The 23,950-nt window shown below is 40.8% G+C and overlaps 2 protein-coding genes across 2 annotated transcripts; both read left to right on the top strand.

Moving 5' to 3' along the window:
- Window positions 1–887: 887 nt before the first annotated feature.
- LOC308122918 (histone-lysine N-methyltransferase EHMT2-like) lies at window positions 888–6,577 on the top strand (the record flags this gene model as incomplete). The annotated part of the gene is made up of 11 exons (XM_080485086.1): window positions 888–893; window positions 1,015–1,119; window positions 1,929–2,083; window positions 2,572–2,739; window positions 2,997–3,141; window positions 3,240–3,317; window positions 4,162–4,277; window positions 4,718–4,804; window positions 4,897–4,975; window positions 5,136–5,311; window positions 5,869–6,577. The coding sequence occupies 11 exons, from the start codon at window positions 888–890 to the stop codon at window positions 6,047–6,049; spliced, it is 1,296 nt and encodes a 431-aa protein (XP_080341212.1). The 3' UTR covers window positions 6,050–6,577.
- A 1,931-nt stretch (window positions 6,578–8,508) lies between these two features.
- On the top strand, window positions 8,509–23,682 carry LOC308122371 (choline transporter-like protein 4). Its single transcript, XM_080484149.1, has 22 exons — window positions 8,509–8,571; window positions 11,582–11,630; window positions 11,730–11,803; window positions 13,136–13,214; window positions 13,316–13,415; window positions 13,512–13,634; window positions 13,715–13,775; window positions 13,883–14,003; window positions 14,590–14,673; window positions 16,235–16,347; window positions 18,494–18,616; window positions 18,863–18,962; window positions 19,178–19,270; window positions 19,370–19,472; window positions 20,251–20,510; window positions 20,985–21,079; window positions 21,285–21,388; window positions 21,798–21,871; window positions 21,951–22,021; window positions 22,793–22,887; window positions 22,960–23,044; window positions 23,263–23,682. The coding sequence occupies exons 1-22, from the start codon at window positions 8,523–8,525 to the stop codon at window positions 23,379–23,381; spliced, it is 2,175 nt and encodes a 724-aa protein (XP_080340275.1). The 5' UTR covers window positions 8,509–8,522; the 3' UTR covers window positions 23,382–23,682.
- Window positions 23,683–23,950: the final 268 nt, after the last annotated feature.

The following is a 23,950-nucleotide window of genomic DNA, read 5'->3' as shown; positions in this document are numbered from 1 at the left end:
ATGTGGTGCTTTCGTGTCGGGCAGTGTGAGGGGGGGAAGAAAGGTGACTTGGCTTCGTAAAGAAGATCGCAACTCCAAACAATATCCACTTTAATACCGAGTTATGTTTTTTTTAATGAAATGTCTTTTAGGCCTCGTTCTTCCCTCATTCTCTGCCTATTTTATTTATTTATTTATTTTAGACTTTATAGAAAAATTCATGCACTTTATGTATAAAAGCCCGTGTCCACACAGCCTTGGTTTCTGGCTGGAAGCAGCTCTGACAGGCCTGCAGAGCCACAACTCTGAGCTCTGAGGAGGATCAGCGCGGCGCCGCAGTGGTTCGCCAGGTCTATGTAGAGTTTCCACGTTCTTCCCCAAAGCCCAGCGGCAGCAGCCATTAGCAACACGGAAAGGAAAAACGAACCACCATGTGGACACAGGCTGGACATTGTCGTTGAAGTGGCTGGTGGAAGACGCTCCGTCGCAGCATCTGGTTGTTTGGAGCTGCTGTCTCTCGCCGCTCAGTGTTACCAAAGTGAAGATTTAGTTTACAGCCGTGGGTTTGTCACTCCATCCACTCTTCTCCACCGGACGGAGAATGCGCCTGTATCCAGATTGTTTTAAAAAGAGTTTGCGCAGGTATGAGTTGTGGACTCTGCGGTTTAATGAATACAAGACTGTATTGCAGCACTTTAGGAAAAAAATTTAATAAAAATCTTATTGTTCTTACAAGCGCTGCGCTCGCGTCTCCAATCAGAAACCAATTGTCAGGATTATTTTTTTTTACGATAAAAAATTGGACCCAAATCCGTTCTGATGCAGTTTGCATGAAGCATGACGAAGCAAAGAAACGAAGCCTGCGATAAGAGTGAGACTAGAGACACATTAGAGTGAATCTGTTCTGCATGCTGGTGTGAAATATTTCCCAAGAGTGCAAATCATCAGCTGGTTTAAAGTTCATCATATCTGTCTGTCGGAGGATGTTGTTGTTCTCGAACGTCAGTTTGAAGTCTTTCTTTCGCCGCGTTACAGGACAGCGGCGGCTGGACGCCGATCATCTGGGCCGCGGAGCACAAACATGTGGACGTGATCAAATCGCTGCTGAACCGCGGCGCCGACGTCACCATCAACGATAAGGTCAGTGAAGAGACACGGGATGAAACCAGTTTTCATAATTTAACCCAGACATCAATGTCCAGATACATTTGCTTTGATTTCATAAAGTAAACGCTTATGTGAGTAGAAATAACTATCAAAACAATGAACTTTTTCAACAATAATCCTGAGTGAGATGAACATGTACAGTATTTGAGTTCTTCACCTGAGTCAAAGTTCAACCACCAGAGAAGAGGCAAGTTGTTTCTCTACTTGTGGTGTTCATTACCTAGGAACTGAAACATCTGAACAGTGTGCAAAACAAAACATTAAATACAATTACAAGAAACAACTTACTAATGCTAGAGGAAGTGAATCAAGAGAACAAACCGAAATATGGTATTTCTAAAGGATTTGAGGAAGTTGCACCACTCAGCCGAATTAAAGAAGAATTACAGTAAAGAGGCCAGGTGTGGAATGGCAACTAAAGAAGGAAAAGAGAACAGAAATAGTTTTAACCTTAATGGGAGAGAAAGCACTGATGACAAAATTAAATGAGAAAAATCACTTTGGATTAAATATTCAGACACATAATTCAAAATCATAATAGAATAAAGAGATTTTCAAATCCGCATTTTAAATCAATTTAAGTTTCTAACTTTAATTTATCCATCATAACTCAACAGTTCGTATAGTTTGTTCACAGTTAATTGTATTCTATCAGCTATTTTCAGTGTCACAACTGACGTTAACTTAATTTGTTTGTAGAATTTATTGTTCGTACGTGATCGTTGATGCAAAGCAACAACACGCTCACAGGTTTTTGAACATCATTTCTTTCTCCTCCTCAGGAGCTGAATGTGTGTCTCCACTGGGCGGCGTACGCCGGTAACGTGGATATCGCCGAGCTGGTGCTGAACGCCGGCTGCTCCCTCGCCTCAGTGAACGTACACGGAGACACGCCGCTGCACATCGCCGCCAGAGAGGGCTACCTGGAGTGCGTCACGTAAGTCGATATCACAAACAACAGCCACGTTGAAGTCGTGTAAAGAAAAGTTAGAAGCAGCATCTCAAATAAAAATAGTCAAAAACATCAACCAAGGATACTGAATCAGTGATGGAGGAGGGCATCTGCCCTTAACCTGCCCAACCCCCCCCCCCCCACACACACACACACACACACACACACACACACACACACACACAAACTAAAGTAAAGACAAGGAGCTGATCTACCAGCCATCTGAATAAACACAAAACACTTAAATATACATGGAGGGAAAAGCCTGGAAAAAAGTTTTTATCACTTCTGTGTACATGAAGTGTTCTTACTGTGCCTCAGCTGGTACTTCCTGTGTCACAGGTTGCCTTTCAATCACAATAGTTCTTGCCCCCCGCCGCCCCTCCCGAACTACATGGGTAACAGTTCACTTCAACAATGACGGATCCGATTAGTTTCAACATGTGTTTTGCCTCCCTGTCTCCTGTCTGCAGGTTGTTTTTGTCCAGAGGGGCAGATATAGACGTCATGAACAGGGAGGGAGACACACCGCTCTCCCTGGCCCGGGCCGACACTCCAGTGTGGGTGTCACTTCAGATCAACAGGAAGCTGCGCCGGGGAATAACCAATCGCATGCTCCGGACAGAGAGAATCATCTGCAGGTGGGTTTAGTATCTTAGGACGTTATAAATATTAGATAAAACTTGTCTAAGTACCATCGTGATCAGATGAAGGTGAATAAAATTGCTCTGATGGTCTGAAAACTAAACAGCTGTTTTCCATATCAGGCACAAGCGAGTTGTCCAGCACGATATGCTGAAATACAATTAAACTAATTAATCATGTATGAACACGTTTTCTTCACTTTTTACATTTCTGTTGTTTGATCTTCTCCCTGATGAAACTCTGTTGTTCTTAGTGACATCGCTCAGGGTTACGAGAACGTGCCAATTCCCTGTGTGAACGCCGTGGACGACGAGGGCTGTCCTTCAGACTACAAATACGTTTCAGAGAACTGTGAAACTTCAGCGATGAACATAGATCGAAATATCACACACTTACAGGTAATGTCATTGTGGCTTCACTTTTCATGCAAAGAAAAGATTTTTTTGAGGAAAGAAAGAGCAGCTGGAGCTTTTTCTTCTCTTCTTCTTGTCTTCAGCACTGCAGCTGCACGGACGACTGTTCATCCAGTAACTGTCTGTGTGGACAGCTCAGCATCCGCTGCTGGTATGACAAGGTAACGAGCTTCTCAAAAGCCACGCCATCAATGTTACTCAGATAAACCTGCTGGGGGAAAAAGACAGATACAGATCATTTGCTGGTTAGAGTCATTACTTTATTCATTGTCATTACTAGACTTGAAAGTATTAACGTTTCAAGTCTAGGGATTTTCTAAAGGGGTCCATTTTCACCACAGAAGATTTAATGTCACAAAATTTAAAAGATATTCCCATTAAGTTTTATTTTTGAATCATAAAATCTGTAGGAGACATTAAAAACGGACCGAAATCCTATTTATTTTATGATTCATAATTCACATAAATGGGTTATATTCCTCACAGGATTTCCTGCAAGTGGTCAAATATGTTGTTGAGACATCCGAGATTCTATTCATCTCTCATGGTCGAGTATACAGCATTATGCACATTGAAGAAAGAAAAAAAAAAATGCTAAAGGTACATCAGCCTTATATGTCCGTTGTCATTTTTTTTATGGGTCGTATTTTATTAGATTACAAATTTAAAACATGCATCAGGTGATATTCGCAGTAACCTTCAGTAAGAGGTGCTTTTCTAAAGGCGAAAGGAGCAGAACGCATCCGTTCATGTCAATTTATGCAACATTTAAAGCAGAAGTGTTTTGTTATTTACACAAATGTCCTGCCTTTCTCTGCCTGTAAAGGGTGGTCAGACACTTATAGCAATAATATGTCTCCTGTACAACCAGCCATATCAAACTAATTGAAAACAGGTTCTCTCTTTTCCACTGTTCCTTTTAAGGGAACAGTGAAGCCAAAGACCAGAATTAAATGTTCACCAAAGAGATGATGTTATTCTCATATTGGTTTTTTTTGTTGTCAGGATCAGCGGCTGCTTCAAGAATTCAACAAAATTGAGCCTCCACTAATATTTGAGTGCAACATGGCGTGTTCTTGTTATCGATCGTGCAAGAACCGGGTCGTCCAGGCAGGCATCAAGTACGTGTGTCACATGAGGTGTGGTTTTCTACCAACAGCAGCTGCATGAGCCCAATGGGATCAAATAGCAATACAAATAGTACAAGCACTACGATTCTAACATCATTGTACTCATCACATAATCGCTTTCCCTCGTCTCAAGTGAAATCTGTTATTATAGTTTTTTTCTTGCTGCAATCAAACATTTTAACTTGTAATTTATTACTTTTATTATTCTACGTTTCTCCGTTTTTGTTCTGTCATACTAAGTTCTATTAATTCTATCTCCCTGCATCGTCTTTAATTGTTCATTGATTTTTTGCTCTGTGGTGTGTCTTAATTGTGCAGCTAAACATTCTGAGTGGCAGAGAAGAGGCTAGAGAGAGAAAAGAAAAGAGAACGCGAGAGGGAGACGGTGAAATGTTTTTGACTTGTCATGATTTCCCCTCACTCCCCGGCAGAGTTCGTCTGCAGCTCTACAGGACAGAGAAGATGGGCTGGGGAGTCCGAGCTCTGCAGGACATCCCTCAGGGAAGCTTCATCTGCGAGTAAGAAAAAAAACAACAACCCAAAAAACCTGTCCAGTATTAAGCTGCGCTCATGTGAACGGTTTGACGTCTTCCTTTCCTCCTTTACACAGATATGTTGGCGAGCTGATCTCTGATGCAGAGGCAGACGTCAGAGAAGACGACTCCTACCTGTTTGACTTGGACAACAAGGTGAAATAGATGTGATGATAAAACAGACACACTCGCCCTGGCGCCAGAACGGCTGGGCTGGTGAAGAGTTTGATCATGAACCGAAGCAGTGGTTTTCAGCTGTCGCCTCTCTCTGCTGTGCCCAGTTCATCTGAATCCGTCTCTTTCACTTCCTGTGTAGGACGGAGAGGTGTACTGCATCGACGCCCGTTACTATGGCAACATCAGCCGCTTCATCAACCACCTGTGTGACCCGAACCTCATCCCAGTACGCGTGTTCATGCTGCATCAGGACCTCCGATTCCCCCGCATCGCTTTCTTCAGCTCCAGAGACATCCTCAGTGGGCAGGAGCTGGGGTGAGACCATCACAGGCTTTAAACCTTTAGTCTTCAAAACTTTCCCACTGAATTACCACGGTTACATTCCTTTTATTAGAACATTTAATAAAAAAACTGAAACAAAAAGCATTAAACAGCTCAAAAAGACACACAATCACAATTTCCAGCATTAAGATTTCTTGGCGAATGGTAATTCTTAAATTGTTTTGTTTGAAAAGGGACACAAACTACTTAATTAAAAAAACAAAACATTAACTGAACGGACAGACTAGAGGGAAGTTGTTCTTCATCTGACACAGGGGCAGCACATTATGCTATCATGTTAAGTTTTCTCTCATAACGTATAAACTAAAAGATTAAAGTCTTTCTTACATTTTCTATTTGGTAATTATGGCCTCTGAATAAAAAATATATATATTTACAATGATTGATGAGATGAAGTCATGAAGGCCTGAGATGTCAATAATCTGAGATATATGGACAATTCACTGCTTGAATGAATTATTGTAATCACTGAGATGCACTTTGTTTACAGGTGTGTTGTACTTTGTGTCTCATCTTCTGTCCGTCTTCAGGTTCGACTACGGAGACCGGTTTTGGGACATAAAGAGCAAGTATTTCACCTGTCAGTGTGGATCAGAGAAATGCAAGCATTCGGCGGAGGCCATCGCCTTGGAGCAGAGCAGGCTGGCTCGCCTGGAGGCCTGCCCCGACTCGGGAGCTGACTGTGGGATGGCCATGCTGGGAAACTCCTGAAAACCTCACCCATGGGACATTTGGGTCAGCCTCCTCAGTTTCACATGCACACGCAACAACAGGAAGTCAAGACGAGGAGAAGGGGATCTAGTTCACTTGCTCATCTAAGGTGCTGATTTTGTTTACTTGAGACGTCGTCTATATTCCCAACAACTGCCAACTGATAAGTTACTTTATCATTTCCACTCTGATAGAGGACATGAGCCTTAACCTAACAGTTTTCTCAGTGTAGGCTGGTCTTGTGATTGTCCTCATACAGTAATGTTACTGTATCCCACCATATTCTTATGCCTTTCCGCATAAACTCTGTGCATTAGGAGCGTGCCATCAAGTACCGGTCTTGCATATATCCATTTGACACATTCTCTGTTGTGCCAACAAACAGTCATGAGTCAGCGAGCGCAGGACTCTCCAAGGACTTGAAGGATAGTGTTGTTATTGGATGATGGTTTTAGCTTCATCTTCTTTATTTTTTTATACATATTTCTTTGTTTTCACATGTAGTGTAATAAAATAACTCGTGAGTTGATCTGTGGCTTCTGGTGTTCATTCAATTATGAGTTTTGATATCAGATCTAGTGCAGCTTTCCTGTCGTCAAATGCTTTTAAAAAGTTTATTCTTTGTGTGTCGTTTGTTTTCTCTTGACAGATGTGGTGTTATATTGTAGCTGCTGTAGTTTGATCAACAGGGGGCATTCGAGGCGGGCAGTGAGGAGACCTCACTGATCAAACATGCCTCTCTCTGCCATAATTTCCATATATAAATTACGGGAAGGGCAATTTACAGATTACTGCAAACTGGTTAAACTGGTTACCTTGGTGGTATTGTGAATGTTGCAGTACCTGTTTTGTGACAGGCTATTGGCCTGTTTACATGATAAAAGGTTTTTTTGTTTTTGAGAGATGTGAATGCAATTGGAAAAACACGAGGGTTTAGTGTGTACTGACAGTGAGTACATAATATTTTAAAGCAGATGTTGAGTCAACTTGCGACTAAAAAACAGTGTTGGTGAGCTTTTCATCGTGACTTGAAGTAAGTGCCTCAAATTTGCATGTTTTGTGCTTATCCTGATTTGTTATCGAGCCTGTTTAAGGGTGACACGTCAAAGTACAAATGTATTACTTTTTAAAAAGGCGGATCATTATAAATGCCAAAGACTTAAATACTATAGTTATGAAGCGCAATACATGCATCTGTTTTTATTCTTACATGGTTCAAAATCATAGCTATTATTCCCTCAAATTACGTCTGATTTCTGCCTAGAATTACACTCATGCAGGATATTTACCTTAACAGAAGAGGGGACAGGTCGCTGCTTTTTCAGAGCTATAAATTTACTATTTTGCAGCATAATTGGAAAAACGTCCTTTTGTTTTTGATGTGAGGACGTTTAAGTCTTTCCTCAAATGATAATATTTGAGCAGAAAAGTCTATTTTCTATCATGGATAGGAGAGTTGTAAAAGTTTGGGCTATATGTTCCCTGATATTGTAATAGACAAAACAATTTGCAGCATTTAGAATAGTTTCAACTTAATGAAATATCTTAAGTTTGAGAACTACATTGAATGGGATAGCTTGCGAGGATGCTGTGTGTAACCTGAAGGATGGAAGAAATTCTCTAAAAGGGGATTAATAAAATTGTCATGAATGAATAAAGCATGTTTTTTAGTGTTTTGCAGAGGAAATATCCATGAGTTTTGTGGTTTACACGATAAGAGAAGTATTGAAGAGGAGTATTTAAAAAAAACATTTCGTCTGACTTTAAAGCTGGAATGATAGTCTGGTACAATTAGAAATTCAAGATGAATTCATCCCCCACACAGTGTGTATTTATGAGTATTGGACCGTGTTTTCCATAAAACGTTAAAGTAAAGATGAAAACTTTACCTTTCGGAAACAAACAAATTGGTGAGGATAACTGATTGTGGAATTAGTTATTGCTCACAATGAGTTGTTCCACATAAATAGACCTCAAAACTAAAAAACAAACACTAACTAATCATACTTTATTAATCCCCGTTTGACTCATCCTATTCTGGGATAAAATTATTATGGGTCTCTGGGGAGCTGATTGGGGTCAAGGGTCATAGCCGGGGACCCGCAACGGTGACCTCTCCACTCTGAGATTTGAATTATGAGAATAAATTCATAAATCTGACTATAAAGTAACTTCTAGGTGGCCATAATCCTCTTCCGTACATCTCTTCCTCGAATGATGACACGCGCAGGTGTGCATCCGCGTATGCCCGTGACGTCACTGCCTAGTAACAAGTGCCTGGCAGAGAAAAAAAAAAAAGATTTCCTCGACTCGGTAACTGTCGCTCCAGGAGGGACGGAGGACGTTAAGGCGCCACCGGAGAGCTCTTCAAGCCGCTGTCAGTGACCCCCCCCCCCCCCCCCGACCGCTCCGTGAGCCGGTGAAACCCTCCAGGCCACGGGAAGCTCACCTGCGGAGTTTGAAGTGGGAAAAAATGGGAAGAAAGAAAGAATCAGAGGAAGAAAATCCGGACTCCAAGTACGGTGAGCGGACATCGACCGTTAGTTCCCTCAAAGAGCCGCAAAAAAATAAAGAAAAGACGTCGAGTAAAAGACTTGAAATGATCTGAAAACACTTAAAATTACACGGTGTTTTTAACAAATCGTGAGAATTGCTCGAAATTTGGTAAATTTTTATTATTTTTGAAGTTTGGAATTAAGGTTTAAATCTGTTTTTTGGTTCACGCTAAACACTGATTTGTATAAAAAAAAAAAAAAAAAAAAAAAAAACGCGGGAAGCTCGCTGGAAAAATTAAGACTATATATGTATACAAGATTAATTTAGCAGGGAATCGATATTTAAATGAAAAATAATTGGGCTTTATAGGTTTGGCATACTCCACCATATTGTCCAGATTTTGTGATAATCGTTTATATTTAGCCTTTAATATAATTTCATATAGGTCTATCCAGTCAGCACTAGTATGTAAAGAAGGTTTAGGCCATTTCTTTGTGACTTTTTATCAACGCATCTAAAGGAATATCGCCCAAATACATGCTGTCACATTTAAGATCCCGTTTTCAAGTGAAAATTGAAAACTTTATTTGAGTTTTGGGTACCATATGTTTCCGCCACACCGAAAACAGAACTTTTTGAAAACAGCCCCCCGAGCATTTTAGGAAATGAAAACGGGCAAAAAATGACCTTTCCCTCAGGATCAGTCTCGGTGTAGACTCTATGGAAATACTGCTAAATGTGAAAACGCATCGTTTTTGCATTTTCGTTTCGGAAAAGTTTCATGTTCACATGACAACATTTTAAAAGACAGAAAAGCAGAAAACGACGCAGTTTTCCCTGTTGGGCCACTCAGTGAGTGCCGTTGTCTGTTTTTGTAATGAAAACACACATAATTGCACAGAGAACAATACGTTATAAACATTAACGATGGTGAGTTCACGGACATATGGACAGACAGCCAAGTGTGATGTTATTACAGTATAAAACTAACAAGTCTCAGGAGAATATGGACTGGGAGTCATCACACCATTGTCGATATTGCCCATCTCTTGTGCAGAATAACTATTTACCGTGGCTGTGGTGCGATCTAGCAGCATTTATGCCATCTATGCAGGGATAGAGTCCGAGCGTTTTCAAAACGTTCCTCCTTGGGAGCCGTTTTCAAAATTGTCATTGGCGTTGTCGTGTCAACAAACCCCAAAAACTCAACACAGGCAGGGTTTGGCCAACAAGTTTGACACCACAACTTTAATCTGAGGTGTCAGACTTTTCCATGAAGAAGTTTTTAATCTGTAAAAATGACAATGAAAACATATTACTGTGTAAGGATTTGCTTTTTCAGTTTGTTTACTGTGGGCCGCATTGTTTTAGTAAGAGCAGCAGGCATACAAGCGAGCTCACTTGTTGCTTAATTTCAAGGTGAAGTTGTAAAAACACAGAAATCCGACATTTTTGGACACAGCAGACTATTGGCACTATGAGCCTGAAGAAACAAACACGACTGCAGAGAAGAGTTCAAAAAAGACAAATTAGCGACTGTCCACTGCAAATAGATGAATTTAACTTGACTTTTCACTCAGAGGCATCATTAAAAATAAGAATACTGAAATGAAAGTACAAAGGTCTCTTCAAAAAGTAGTTTAAGTATCCACTACTTTAACTGCATTGGCAACAGCAGGCATTTGATTCATATCCCCTGTATCGAAGGTCAAAGTACATTTCTCAGACAATTATTAAAGTGTATGACAGATACGCACACACTGTGGTGAACAAGGTGTATTCCATGGTCGATGGTGCTTGAATTGTTCTCAATTACAAGTGAATGAACTGTTATTAATAATACACTCAAGTAAAAGTTCTCCTCTCAAAATCTGCTCAGTCTGTAACAACCTATATTTGAATAAAGAGATTGGAAACTGAATGCTGATGCATTGTGTGTCGTGTGACCCAGCAGCTTGTTCTCTCACTGCTCTGAATGTGTGCTTCAGGCTGGTTTTTATTATTATTATTATTACCGTATACATTTCTTTGCCACATTGCATCTTAGACTTGGCTGGAGTTTGAACAGAGTAAATAGTCGCTGTTAAGTCATGTATCCTGTTTTAACATTTGTATCCTACTAAGACGACACATGCCAGAGTAGATATAGTCTTTGTCAAGGTTGAGCTGCCTGACACCATGTTAGTACACGAAGCGCAGAAAGTAAAGACATTAGAGGGATGCTTTGTGCTGTTGAGAAGGAATTAACTGCAGAAAACACACTTCAAACTTCAAAACTCCAGAAATATTTAGATCTTATCCAAAAAGTTCTCAGATTGATATTCTTCTTGATGAAATAATGCAAATGTCTTGACTTCCCAGCATCGGACAACCTCGCTCTGCATTCAAATTCTATCCAAATATACCTGAACTGCTCACCCGAGTGCTGTGCCTCAATTTGGCTCCTTTAGTTTTTGCTCTATGTCGTGTATTGTAGATTAAATAAATGAGATCAGCTTAACTATGATTCAGTTCAGAAAACTGCTTCTTGTGAACAGTAAATTGAAGACCTTGACTCATTGTTTGTTATTAAGGCAAGTTTCTCCTTTGTTCCAGGAAACAAAAATAAATCTCTTCTTCCTTGTAGGAAACGCCCTCTCTTATACTGATTCTACTGTAAAGTGAATTATAAACACTTTTAACCTCACTCACTTGAAAGGTCTTCCTCATCTAGTAATTCATTAACTCCCAGAAGAGAGGACAAGACGACTATGTGCTTGCTGGTAAACATCACCACCATGTTTTTTTGGGGACATGCACCTTCATATATAACCCAATGCAGGGAATGTGTAATTAAACCCAGCATGTACTCCCAAACGGCCTACATTTGAATGTTATTTCAAACTGTGACGCAAAGATGTGAACGCCGACGTTAGCAAGTGAACCTAGATTCAGTTTCGTCTTGTCGTCTGTCCTCAGTCCAAAAAGAAATATGGCGGATGAAACAGTCGAGTGCTCATAGAAAGGAAACATGACTTGGCTGTTTTCTTTTCCCAGGAGAACCAGCTGAGTTTGACCCGAGCTTCAACGGGCCAATACACAAAAGGTGAATCTTCTGTCCAGCTGTCAGCTTTCTGATGCTCTATGTCGATTTCACATTCGTCATCATCCTAGCAAACTTGTTGCTGTGTCTTGTTTTCCACAGAGGATGCACTGATATAATCTGCTGTATTCTCTTCCTGGCCATCATCCTCGGCTACATAGCAGTTGGAGTATTAGGTAAGAGACACCAAATACACGCAAATAATGTAAAGCTAAATGCATTTTTAAGGTATCAAATGTATGTCTTGTCATTAAATAAACCTACTTTACAGCCATTCAGTTGGATCTTTACATTAATTCGGTCTGATTCTCATACATCATTAAACAATTTGTTTCAGTTAATTCCTCTGGTAGAGAGAGAGAGACATTGTTGTGTCTCCCACCATAACGCTGATATAAATACAGGAGTCAGAATAAAACTGATTTATATTTGTGCTAATAAATGTCACATGGTCTTTAGTACTAATGATTACAATAGTCACCATAAATCAAACAGCTGAACCATCAGCTGCAGTTTGATGAATGATCTCTATGTAAATACTGCAATACCAGTCTACTAATCACCTTGTGTCCACCTCTGGACAGAGTCACACCGTTTTCCCCTGATTTTCACCTTAACAGTGCAGATTTGCCTTAAGGTTAATATAATACCAATTTACAGTTCATCAGTTATTTCATAAACCAAAACTGGCAATCTTATTGTTTCTTTGCGCCAAATTAAAATTAGATTCCATCTTAAAACATTAATTTTTTTTCAATTGTGTTAAACTATGAACAGCTGATTTCACAGTGAACATCCTGCCAGCAGCCTTTCATTGCCCCGTTAAACTCAAAACACTTTCCTGTGTCCTGAATAATCCTCCATTTCCTGCTCTGCAAGTAGTTCAAGGACAGGCCTGGGCCTCGGTGGAATCATGGATGTTAGATTTAGAAATGTGTTCCACCGCTATTACAAGCAAAATTATTTATTTGTCCATCCGCCCGTTCATTCTCTCCAGCACTTATTCTCACTCAGAGGCGCACGACGCTGGGCCGTCTCGACCAAGTACTTGAAAAGCAGTGATGTTAGTTGATGAATTCACTGGCTCTTGGTTGTGTGTGAAGCTATTACAAAAAGAAAGGTTCATGAAGAAAATGACTATATTGTTCTGACCTCTTGTGGTGTTTCTGAGAGAATGAAACTACTATTGTTATTGCTTTACTGTTTCTGTCTACGTGTCCTGGAGTTAACCTGCTCTATGTATCGGAAATTACTCACTGCTCCAAATAGTGGTGTTGATAACGTCTCGTTGATGAGAATCAGCTGTGTTGAATCGGGGTCATACAGTAACGTTCCCTTGATAGCTCTTCAAACTCAACACAGTAAATGTAGTTTTTGTGTTTACTGAAAGCATAACTTGATGTAGAAGTTCTTTCTGTTGCTGACAAAGCTACATAGATAAAATATGTGACGTCAGTGTTTTTATATTTTCATTAGTTTTTAATGTGTGTTTACTTTGGCTCTATCAGCTTGGCTTTACGGAGATCCCAGGCATGTTCTTTATCCCAAAAACTCAACTGGGTGGTTCTGTGGCATCGGAGAGCACAAGTAATCACAACTCTTTGTCTTCATTTCATATCATTTTAAAATGGGAAACTGTACAAATGAAATATAAGAGCAAAGTAAGTGTTGTTCTCTTTATTTTGCAGAAATCGGCCAAACCTGTTCTACTTTGATATGCTCAAATGTGCCATGTCCGTTAACATCATTGCGAGCGCTTTGAATGGTCTTCAGTGTCCAACCACACAGGTAAAGAGCTGCTGGATTTCATAGTGTGTAATATAATGTGTGAATGACTGTCCTCTCATGTCTTCCCAGAAACATCTAACTTTGTGTTTCCAACAGGTGTGTGTGGAAAAATGTCCTTCTGAGTTTGGGGCAGCGCTGTATTTACCTGGTCAGAAACTAGAAGATGTTTTCAATCAAGATCTGTGTGTGCCAGCTTTAGATCTGAAAACTACTACGCTGGTAAGCTCTAGCAGAAGATCGTCTACATTTTTACGGGCTTTTCATATTCTTACAACTTCATGATATAACAATGTTTTCAGACCGTGTCAGAGATTTTGGAAAAGGAGCTCTGCCCTTATTTCTACGTCCCCAGTTCTCCTGGTGAGAAAAGACACATTTTACCTGCAGTAACTGAGATTGCGACTGAAAGTTATTGAGAATGTATGAAGTGATTTCTCATCAATTTTGACTTTGTTCTATCCTGATAGTGCTGGGGAGATGTTTGCCTGATTTCTCAAAACTGGAGGACATCCCTCCATCCTTTTCTAATGTCCCGGGCCTCCCTGCTTCAGTCAATGACACAATCAGCATCATCAAGAATGGCACTGGGTAAGAAGCAGATTCCTCATACTGTCTCATCCTCATCATGACTGAAACACAAAGCCAAAGCTTTAAGTTCATACGTCTTCTATAACTTCTGAAATAACACACGTTTCTTCTTTCTCCTCATCATCAGCGCAAGGTCGGTGAATGTGTGAGTTTTTGTATTGGGCAGTAGTGTGGCAGCTGGTGATAGCTGTAGTGTTTCGCTTGGTTATTCACAGCAGCCTTTGAGGAGGCATGTTCTCAGAGCTCACAGCTGATTGCCTGGGGTTTGTTTTTATAGCCTGTATTGCCTTGTATGTGTCTTACTACTTATGTAATGGAGAAGAGAATTCATCAGATAATGTTTAAAAATGTACTTGTTTAATAATTATCACTAACATGTAGAATTCATTTGGTTCATCTTTTCTTCCCGTCACATAAGTAGAGAATCTCTATATCAGTAAAAACCATTTACCATTCTTGTCTTTGCTTTCAGGATGCTTCAAACTAGTTGTTATGTCTCAGTTTCAGTTGTTATTTTCTGTCGGGTTTAGTTTTGAAAAGCAGAACAGCCATTAATACAACCAGGCCTTGCTTCTGTATTCATTAGGGACCTTGTGAATGGATTCAATGCCAAGGAGATCAGCGTTCGAATCTTTGAGGATTTTGCGTCGTCATGGCCGTGGATCCTCATGTGAGTTACTGATCTGTGCCACAGTGCACACTGCCACCTGCTGACACACACATCATACAGCTCTTCACTTTGTAGCTGTAAATAGATTGATAAAAGACTAAATGTCATATCAAATAAGGTTCTTTTAGTCCAGTGTTCTCGCCAGCCAATTGCAGCCTAATGGGCCGTTACACTGTCACTTGTGAAGTAGACAGTGTAACGGCAGTAGAAATATTATCATAATTCAGTGTCTCCTCTGCATTCATTTAGGAGTGGCGGTCTGGATCAGAGACTGATCAGACACTTCGATCTGTGATCCTGCATTTTGGCCAAATATAGTGGCCGACACAGAGAGCGGACATCAAACATGGGCAAAAGAATTACGATGCAGATGCAGAGGGCAGGGGATTCACGCCATATTTAACGGTTTCCACATCCCACAATGGACGGGGAAAAATTGAAGTTGACATCTAAACATCATACCAGCAGCAGTCTTAAATACAACAACAAATATTCATTTGTTTCCTGCTAGTGCCAAAATCCCAACTGTGACTACTGACCAGCACCAGGAGACCTGAGAGCATGACACTTGTTTTAAAGTCCCTGCAGTAGTTAACAGTGAGCTTCACAATCCCGTTTAAAGTTATTTTATTGTTATATTGAAGCACTTTGTGCTTTTGTACCTGAATATATGTCTCATATGCTCACGTCGTATGAACCTCTGTGCCTTCTCATGTCCTCTGGTACAACTGTTTTATTCATAAAGTCATAAAATGTAGAATAAAGACTTTCAGTAAAGCGTCCGAGATGTTGAAACCATCTATTGAGGGCCTGTGGGGAAATATAAAGATTTAAACATTTCAAGGAAACCTTAAAGCATACATCCGTCTTGGCCTTTCATGAATAAAAGGTATAATTCTTTATTTCAGTTCTATTTAACCTTTTAACTATTAAATTGCTCCTGTGTTATTTTTTGGACCATTTTATTGTACTTTATTCTCTCTGAACCTTGAACCTTAAACGTGTGTCTTAATTTGTTGTGCTTAGTTTTTGCAAATCCAGCTTTGTTTCTCTCACATTCGATACTCACTTCACATTTATTAATATATTTTTTTAATTTTACTAGTTTTATTACCCGTATAAAGTTTGACTTGACTTCAACACAAAGGTCTACTAAACATGTACTTTATGAGACATACTTATGCTATTCAGTACTATCCAATGACCAACATTTTTATACATTTTTCACAGTTTGTAATCTTATCTTTTGTGTTGGATGAAGGATGCTGGAGCAGGGAGCATTAAAACAATCAAATAGATGCATAATTATCGAGCCTCCTGATGAAATAAACCTGCTAATGACACTGTTGGATCATCTAAGCTGTTTTTCAGGCCCTGGGATAGGAAACATTGAACGTTTGGCTTTGTTTTTGTTTTGTGGAATTATGTTTTGTGTCGGTGTGCTTGGATGGTGGACCAAAGTGTAGACAGCCATTGGCAATGATGATGGAGTCCAAAACAAACAACCTTATTGAGCATGTCTGACAATAACCTCACATTGAGCCGTCTCTCTCTGTCTCAGCTGCCTGCTGATCGCCATGGTGGTCAGTCTGCTGTTCCTGCTGCTGCTGAGGTTCTTCGCTCCTGTTATGGTGTGGGTGCTCATCTTCGGAGTCCTGGCTGCCGGGGCCTATGGTAAACACTCACAGATATGTTTCTGTGTGCGGTGGCGTTTTAGCTGCCAGTCTACACTGGATTTTACTCTTTACATCGCTGTGAGGGACCACATGGTCACCCCGACTCGGGATGTGTTTTGCCTGAACGAGATTTGGTGGATGAGAAAGGATGAGGTTGCAAGTCAGCGTTTCAGAAATAAAATTAGGTTATTTGGAATGCTCACTTTTCACAAATCTGAAAAAACAGTCATTTCCAACCTCACAGCAAGTTGGCTGACTCGCACTCAGACTCCGTCTCTCAGTCGTCTCTCCGTTCCCTGACACAGACAGAAGCCTTTGAATAAGCCCAGCCCTAAATTGGTCCAGTCAGGACAAACTGGGCTGAACCAAAAATGCAAGGGGTGTTTGAGCCACCCTACCTTAACGTCAATCAAAAATTGGAATTATAAATGGCCACAATTTACAACAACGCAAACACAACAACTCAAAACATATACAGCGATTATTTTAACATTCACCAATTCCCCACTATATATACAGTAAAACCCCTGATGTAGGGACGCCCTAAAATCCAGGAGCAAGTTTCCCTTGAAAACAGGTATCCTCTCTTCAGAGGGAGACGTCACGGGGACAAACTGTAGGGCCAGTTGTTATCGAACAAACCAAACACTAAATAATGTCATGGAAGAAACACCCCATACGGTCCAGTCTTGAGTGGGCAAGATCAAACAATTAGTACAGAAAATTATTACAACGTTAACAAGAGTCAATTTTAATGAGGCATTCTGGCACAAAAAACAGTGAAGTGTAAAAACAAAAAACGAAACTATAAATCCTATATAGCCGTCTTACTTGGTGGTTTGTTGGCCAGATTGGAGCCTTTTGCGGCCTGGTTTTGGCCCGTGGGCCTAATGTTTGACTCCCCTGGTATAAAGTGAGACTTAAGCTTGAGAGGGGAGGTTGTCCGCTCATTAAGGTGTGTAACAGTTAAAACCTCTTCGTGCAAGCTGAGAGGAGCGTCACAGCACAGCACCGCGCTGCGTAGGAGGAGGCGATTTATCACATTTCAAAATTAATATCCGGACATCACAGCAAACAAATATTTGGATTATCGGGTCCAGTCCAATGATTTTGGCTATTTTAGTGTCGCTCAGCTTGAAATTTGCCAGAAAGACCTGTCTGTTATCCGCGTCAAGCAGGTTGTCCGCTCATTAAGGTGCGTTAACAGTTAAAACCTGTCCATGCACAGTGAGAGGTCTCATTACAGGGTGTCTGCTCTTACCGAGTTCGCTTGCCAGAGGTTCTACTGTGTACACACTAATTTATTTTTTAATCTTTTAGTTAATTATGTGGAGTCGTACCTCGCCCACTTGATTCACCAGAGAGTGAACATGAACAAAGAGAGGAGAGGCTTGTCTTCGCTTAGCTTAGCTTAGCCTGGTGGAACGCCAGTCATTACAGGACAAGGTCACATGATTGCAGTCATTATGATGATTCGTTTTGGGCAATTCTGTACAAAACCCCGGCCACGCCAGTGTGGGTGACCCGATGCTGCAACCCACCTCCAACACAAACTCCCAATTTCTGTAGGCTATGAGCTGTTTGTTGAACTACTGTCGCACTTTCAGAACACAAGCACAGTTTGATTGATTTATTTCGACTGAATGAACAATTTAAAATTAGATGAAACAAAAAGAAAAAGGAATAAATAAATAAATAAATAAATAAAAAAGCCCATTTCGATATAATATACTTTGACTCGTTCGAGTCAAGCACAGTTAACTTGAATGTAGTCCTCTTGTAGCCTCCAGCGGGTCCTATGTGGAAAAACTACATGTGCTCTGCTCAGATCTACTTAACCATCTGTATAAAAAGCAGTAAGTTTTATTGTATTGAGCGGCTTTTCTCACTCCACATCGGTTCTTTCATTGTTTTATAGGATAACAGTGTTTGAATTTCTTCCTTCAACCCAACAAAATAGTTCACGGTCTGTCTGCAAGCAGGAATTATGTTCACTATAAAGTTCAGGTTCAAACTTCAGAATCCCAGCAGTCATAATTTCAGTTCAAGGACGGCCGGAGGTTATGTGTCTACAAGCTGTAAACTGCACCGTTCTGCTCTGAGTTGTTTGAGTGTCCTTATGTCACTCTTTATTTCTTCCGCAGGGATATGGCACTGCTACTGGGAGTACGATAACTACAAGCAAATCTCTGCCACCATCACTGATGTTGGTTTCACCACCAACTTTAACATTTATCTCCAAGTCCAGGAGACCTGGCTGGCCTTCCGTGAGTCTGATTGGTCACTTTTGACTTTTGACTCTTCCAAGTGCTTTTTTGAACTGAAGCAATCATCTGTCACACTGTCATTGTTGAATGAGGAATGATGAGGTCGAGAGGTGGTTCAAGAATATATTAAGAAAAGAAGGACTCCGTGACTTAATGTTAAAATGCAGTCGTTAAAAAAACATTCTGGCAACAATTACCAGCAGTAATATCAAATTAAAAGCTTGTCTCCCTCACTCTACCCACCAGTGATCGTCATATCTGTGGTGGAGGGGATTCTTCTTTTGACTCTCATATTTCTGCGAACCAGAATCCTCATCGCTATCGCCCTCATCCAGGAGGCCAGCAAGTGAGTCATGTCATACCACCAAAGTACTGGACACCTTTTGAGTTTTCACATGGCAGATTGAGCATTTAAACTGATTCGCTTGATTATTCTGTTTTCATTTGAGGACACTGTAATGTCATGGTAACGTGGAAATGTTTTCATGTTGCTTTGTAAAAGGATGAAAAGAAGCATTTTCGCCTCGGTATAACCTCCTGCTCTGTGTTGATCTTCTGCAGAACTATCAGCCACATGATGTCTGCTCTGGCGTTCCCTCTGGTCACATTTGTTCTCCTGTTGGTGTGTGTTGCTTACTGGGGCATCACCGCTTTGTATCCTTTACTTTTGTGGTTGTTTATTCACAAGAACGGATATTGTACTATTCAAAACCTCCAGAGCGTGGACTCTTTTCTTTAAACTGGTGTGTACAGATATTTGGCCACTTCAGGGAATCCAGTCTACAAAGTGGTGGGTTTAAACTCCACTATGAGCAGCTGTCAGAGTCTCAATGGCAACGTGACCTGTGACCCCCAGGTTAGTTGTTGTTAAATTCTGTAATCTGCAGTATAATCTTCTCCTCTGTCCCTATGACGTCTGTCTTCCCTCATTGTATCCATGAACTTCTTTACTGGCCTTCCTCCTCTCGTCTTGCCTGGCAGCTCCATCCTCAGCATCATTTTTCCTACACAGTTTTCTCTCCTTACATACATGACCAAGCCATCTCTCTCACTTTTCCACCATATTGTAAGAGTCCCTACACTCACCTTAACTTTCCCAATCTTCCTCTTCTCCTGGAACCTCCTCATTTGTCTTCCTCTTCTGCTTCAGTCTATAGTAGCACAGTTTCCAGTCACACCGTTATTTAACAACGGCTGTGGCGGTTGTTGTCCCGGGTCAATCAGGTGTGATTATCATATTCTGTTCAGTATTCCAATCGCTAAAGATTTTACACTGAATGCCCTTCATGACACTTGAAAATTTCTCTTTGAAAGTTTCTCCTCTAAAATTTAAGGGCATATAGAGAAAATGTACAAGTAACATAAGGCACAAATAAAAAAGATTATCTATACATAAATTACTCATTTATAAAGAGGGGTTACAATTTAAAGTGGAAATTGAGTTTTCAAACAAAGAATTCATATTATCTTTTTTTTTGTTGTAATTCTTGCATATTCAAAATTTAATTAACAACCCCATCACCTATAGAACAAAGCTAATCCACCCAAGCTCATTAATGAAGGGATGGAATAACAAGCTGCAGATGTCTCCACCCGTCACCTCACTTCTCCGCTCCTCACATTCATCCTCTCAGAACTTCAACGCATCCGATTATCCCAGCTGCCCTTCAGCCCGCTGCATCTTCATCAAATACAACGAAGAGGGTCTCTTTCAGAGGAACCTCTTCAACCTGCAGATCTACAACGCTATAGCCTTCCTCTGGTGTGCCAACTTTGTCATTGCACTGGGTCAGTGCACGCTGGCAGGGGCCTTCGCCTCGTACTACTGGGCCTTCAACAAACCCGAGGACATCCCCATGTTCCCCGTGTGTGCTGCTTTCATGCGCACTCTGAGGTTGGTTTCAAAGCAGCTGTCACTTCAGTGTCAGACCTCCAGTGTACTTTTTATTGAGTGACAAAAACACAGTCTGTACCACAGAGGTTTAACAAGGGAAATCAAAAGTGCTCTGATCATTTAAACATGGCGAATGAAGTCTTATTCACTACTTGCATGATTTGCCATCAAGCTGACTGTCACAGTGAAGACAACATTTATGTTTGACACGTTGTAGACATAATGACCTTTTAAATACTTGGATCCTCCTAAAGAAGAAGGTTCCAGGACGTTGCGTTTGACTGCAGTTCCCATTCAGCCCTCCAGAGGGCGTATTAGATCTGTGCGAGGTAGCAGTTTATGAGCCAGATCAACTGGTGTAATATATCCCAATATATTCTCCATTATTTAGCTTTGCCATTTGTTTTGTTTTTTTACTCCTACCATTACATTCAACTTTAACTTGTGAGGCCTTGTGTTTATTTTCCATATTAGGTACCACGTGGGTTCTTTGGCCTTCGGTGCGTTGATCCTGACGCTGGTGGAGATTGTGAGAATTCTTCTGGAGTACATTGACGACAAACTGAGATGTAAGGCCGAGGATTATGACACAGACTGAAATACAGCGTCAAAGCTTTTTCTTTCCGAATATTGAAAATTAGTGATTTCACAGTGCAATGAAGCTGCATTTTATCTCCGTAAAGTCTAAAATCTCAGAATTGCTAAAAAAAAATGTGATGGAAAGAAATTAATAACAAGAAACTCAAGCTGGGTGCTTTTTTTCCTCATCCTCAGCGTCCCAGAATCCAGTGGCACGTTTCATCATGTGCTGCCTGAAGTGCTGCTTCTGGTGTCTGGAGACGTTTATTAAATATCTCAACAGTAACGCCTACATCATGGTGAGACATCATCAGATAAATCATCTTTAGTGGAGTTAGTGTCTATTCAGCTGCTCTCTTTCCTACAGGGGTCACCACAGCAACTCATTGTCTTGGCTGGCTTTTACTAAACACGATGTGCCACCAGCCCTGTCGTAGCGATGGTTACTAATCATCTTTGAAAGAAAATTAAACTACAAAATTTATGGACATATTTTTTTATATGTATATATAAAATTATTGAAACTGTGAGGTTAAGTCTTGACTTTGTGTGTGTTGAACGCTGGTTTGCATTCAGGAAGGACATGTTGTGTAAAAACTGGTCAATCTACATTGCAATGACTTTCTGTGGCCACAACAGTAAAGGGAGAACCTAAATAACAATTTCTCATGAGATATATCACAAAAGTTTATTTTTTTTTGTTGACAGATTGCCATTTATGGGAAAAACTTCTGTGTCTCTGCAAAAAATGCATTCCAGCTGCTGATGAGGAATGTCATCAGGTTTGTTGTGACGTTTCTCTTCTGACGCTCGCTGGTACAAGTGTGTTTGTTAGAATGTGTGAATGCTGTGTGGTCGCAGGGTCGTGGTGCTGGACAAAGTGACGGACCTGCTGCTGTTCTTTGGGAAGCTCCTGGTGGTCGGAGGAGTTGGTGCGTACAACACTGCTGCAGATCTGTCAGTGCAGCTTCCATCCATCCATCCATCCATCCATCCATCCATCCATCCATCCATCCATCCATCCATCCATCCATCCATCCATCCATCCATCTATTCCACTTCGTTCAGCTTACCAGTGAAAGCAGGGTTCAACCTGGACAGGGCATCAGTCCATCCCAGACAAAAGACACTCACAATCACACCTGAAGTCAATTTAGAGACATCAGTTACCTTCACATGTGTGTTTGTAGATATTAGAGGAAGCTGGAGAAACACGGAGAACATGAAGACCAAAGTGAGAATCTCCCCACTGAGTGGAGAGTCTAACCGATACACCACCGTGGGCTTGATAAGCTGCGAACGCTTCATTTTGACTGCTTAAAAGCAGTTTTTTGATGTTGTGTTTCTTTCCTCCTGCAACAGTGAAAACCACAAAAAGAATAATGAGCTAAAGCTGTGTTCTTCATACAGTTCATTTAAATCAGGAGAGACCTTGAAGGCTACATGGGGGTGTGTTAGTCCGCCTCACAGTCAGATCATTCCTGATTGGAGTCCAAGTTTTCTGTGACTTCAGCCTTTCTGTGCAAAGTTCCTTCCTGTGTGTGTGAGAGAGATCGGCTCCAGCACACGCCACTCCAGGTTCTATCATATGTAATGTGTCTCCAAGCGTTACCATTTCTGTTCACAATCTCTACTTGATAGCATTCACACAGCAGTTGAGATGGAAGGAGGAGGAGACCTTGAACTCTACGTCTTTTTTCCAGGTACTTTGTCCTTCTTTTTCTTTTCGGGCCGTATTCCTTTACCGGGCAGTGACTTTCGCTCTGAATCCCTCAACTACTACTGGATGCCAATCATCGTAAGTTACTGACAAACCGCCGTCTTTCTGAGAGCAGACTTCAGGTTGACTCTTTACTCCATTGTGTTGCAGACGGTGGTGTTTGGAAGCTACTTCATCGCTAATGGATTCTTCAGTGTGTACAACATGTGCGTGGACACACTCTTCCTCTGCTTCTGTGAGTAAACGTTTATCATTTATATCGAGCCCCGGGGGCTCTATTGGCCGAGATTCCATACTGTGAGAGTTGTTGTGAAAAAAACATGGACAGAATTTTGATACCATGAGACTCAGAATTAATTTCAGGTTGTTCATCAAAACATTATTGTCTGTATTCTAAATTATATGTCTTGAAACGACAATGTTTGATCACTGGTGTCACTGTTCCTCTCACAGTGGAGGACCTGGAGCGAAACGATGGATCTCTTCAGAAACCCTACTTAATGTCAAAAAACCTCCGACAAATCCTCAACCAATCCAACGAGTCTCCAAAACAACGGAAAAGGAAGGACTGAGCAGCGTCTCCCACACACACCTCCCATTGTTTTTATTAGACACTCCTTCTTCGACGTTCACCAAACTCATTTTGTGATGTTGCAGTTTGGAATTGTTCGAACGTGTTTGTATATAAAGTCGTATTACTTCCTGTTCACATCACAGGACTCCTTCCAGCTATTGGGAACTTTTATGAAGTTCAGTTTTTGTTTTGGAAAGTTGTTCTTATGACTGTTAAATGTTCAGAAGTGGACGCGAGCTTCACACGCCACAAGATTTATGTTGTTTGTTGTGGCAAAATAAATTCATGTTTTCTGACTGAACTGTATTTTCAAAAACCTTCTTGAAACGGTGTCTGTGTCTGAATCCCGTCTGTGGACCTCCTGTAAGATCTCATGTTTGAGGTGAAGTATTGAACTGAGGTCGTCTTTTAACTCGTCCCTTAACTGCAGTCTCAATATCTGATGTAGTCCCATGCCTGCTCTAAACCAAAGTTTTTACCTGCTTTTAGATTTCCTTTTAGGTTTTGGGTATTAGCTAGACCAGAGATCTGCAAACTTGATCAGTAAAAGCCACCTTTGCCACTTTC

Source organism: Lipophrys pholis (assembly GCF_963383615.2).
Source record: "Lipophrys pholis genome assembly, chromosome: 17".
NCBI classification, from domain to species: Eukaryota; Metazoa; Chordata; class Actinopteri; order Blenniiformes; family Blenniidae; genus Lipophrys; species Lipophrys pholis.
The sequence above is the reverse complement of the archived record's forward strand: the minus strand, read 5'-3'. Positions and strand labels throughout refer to the sequence as shown.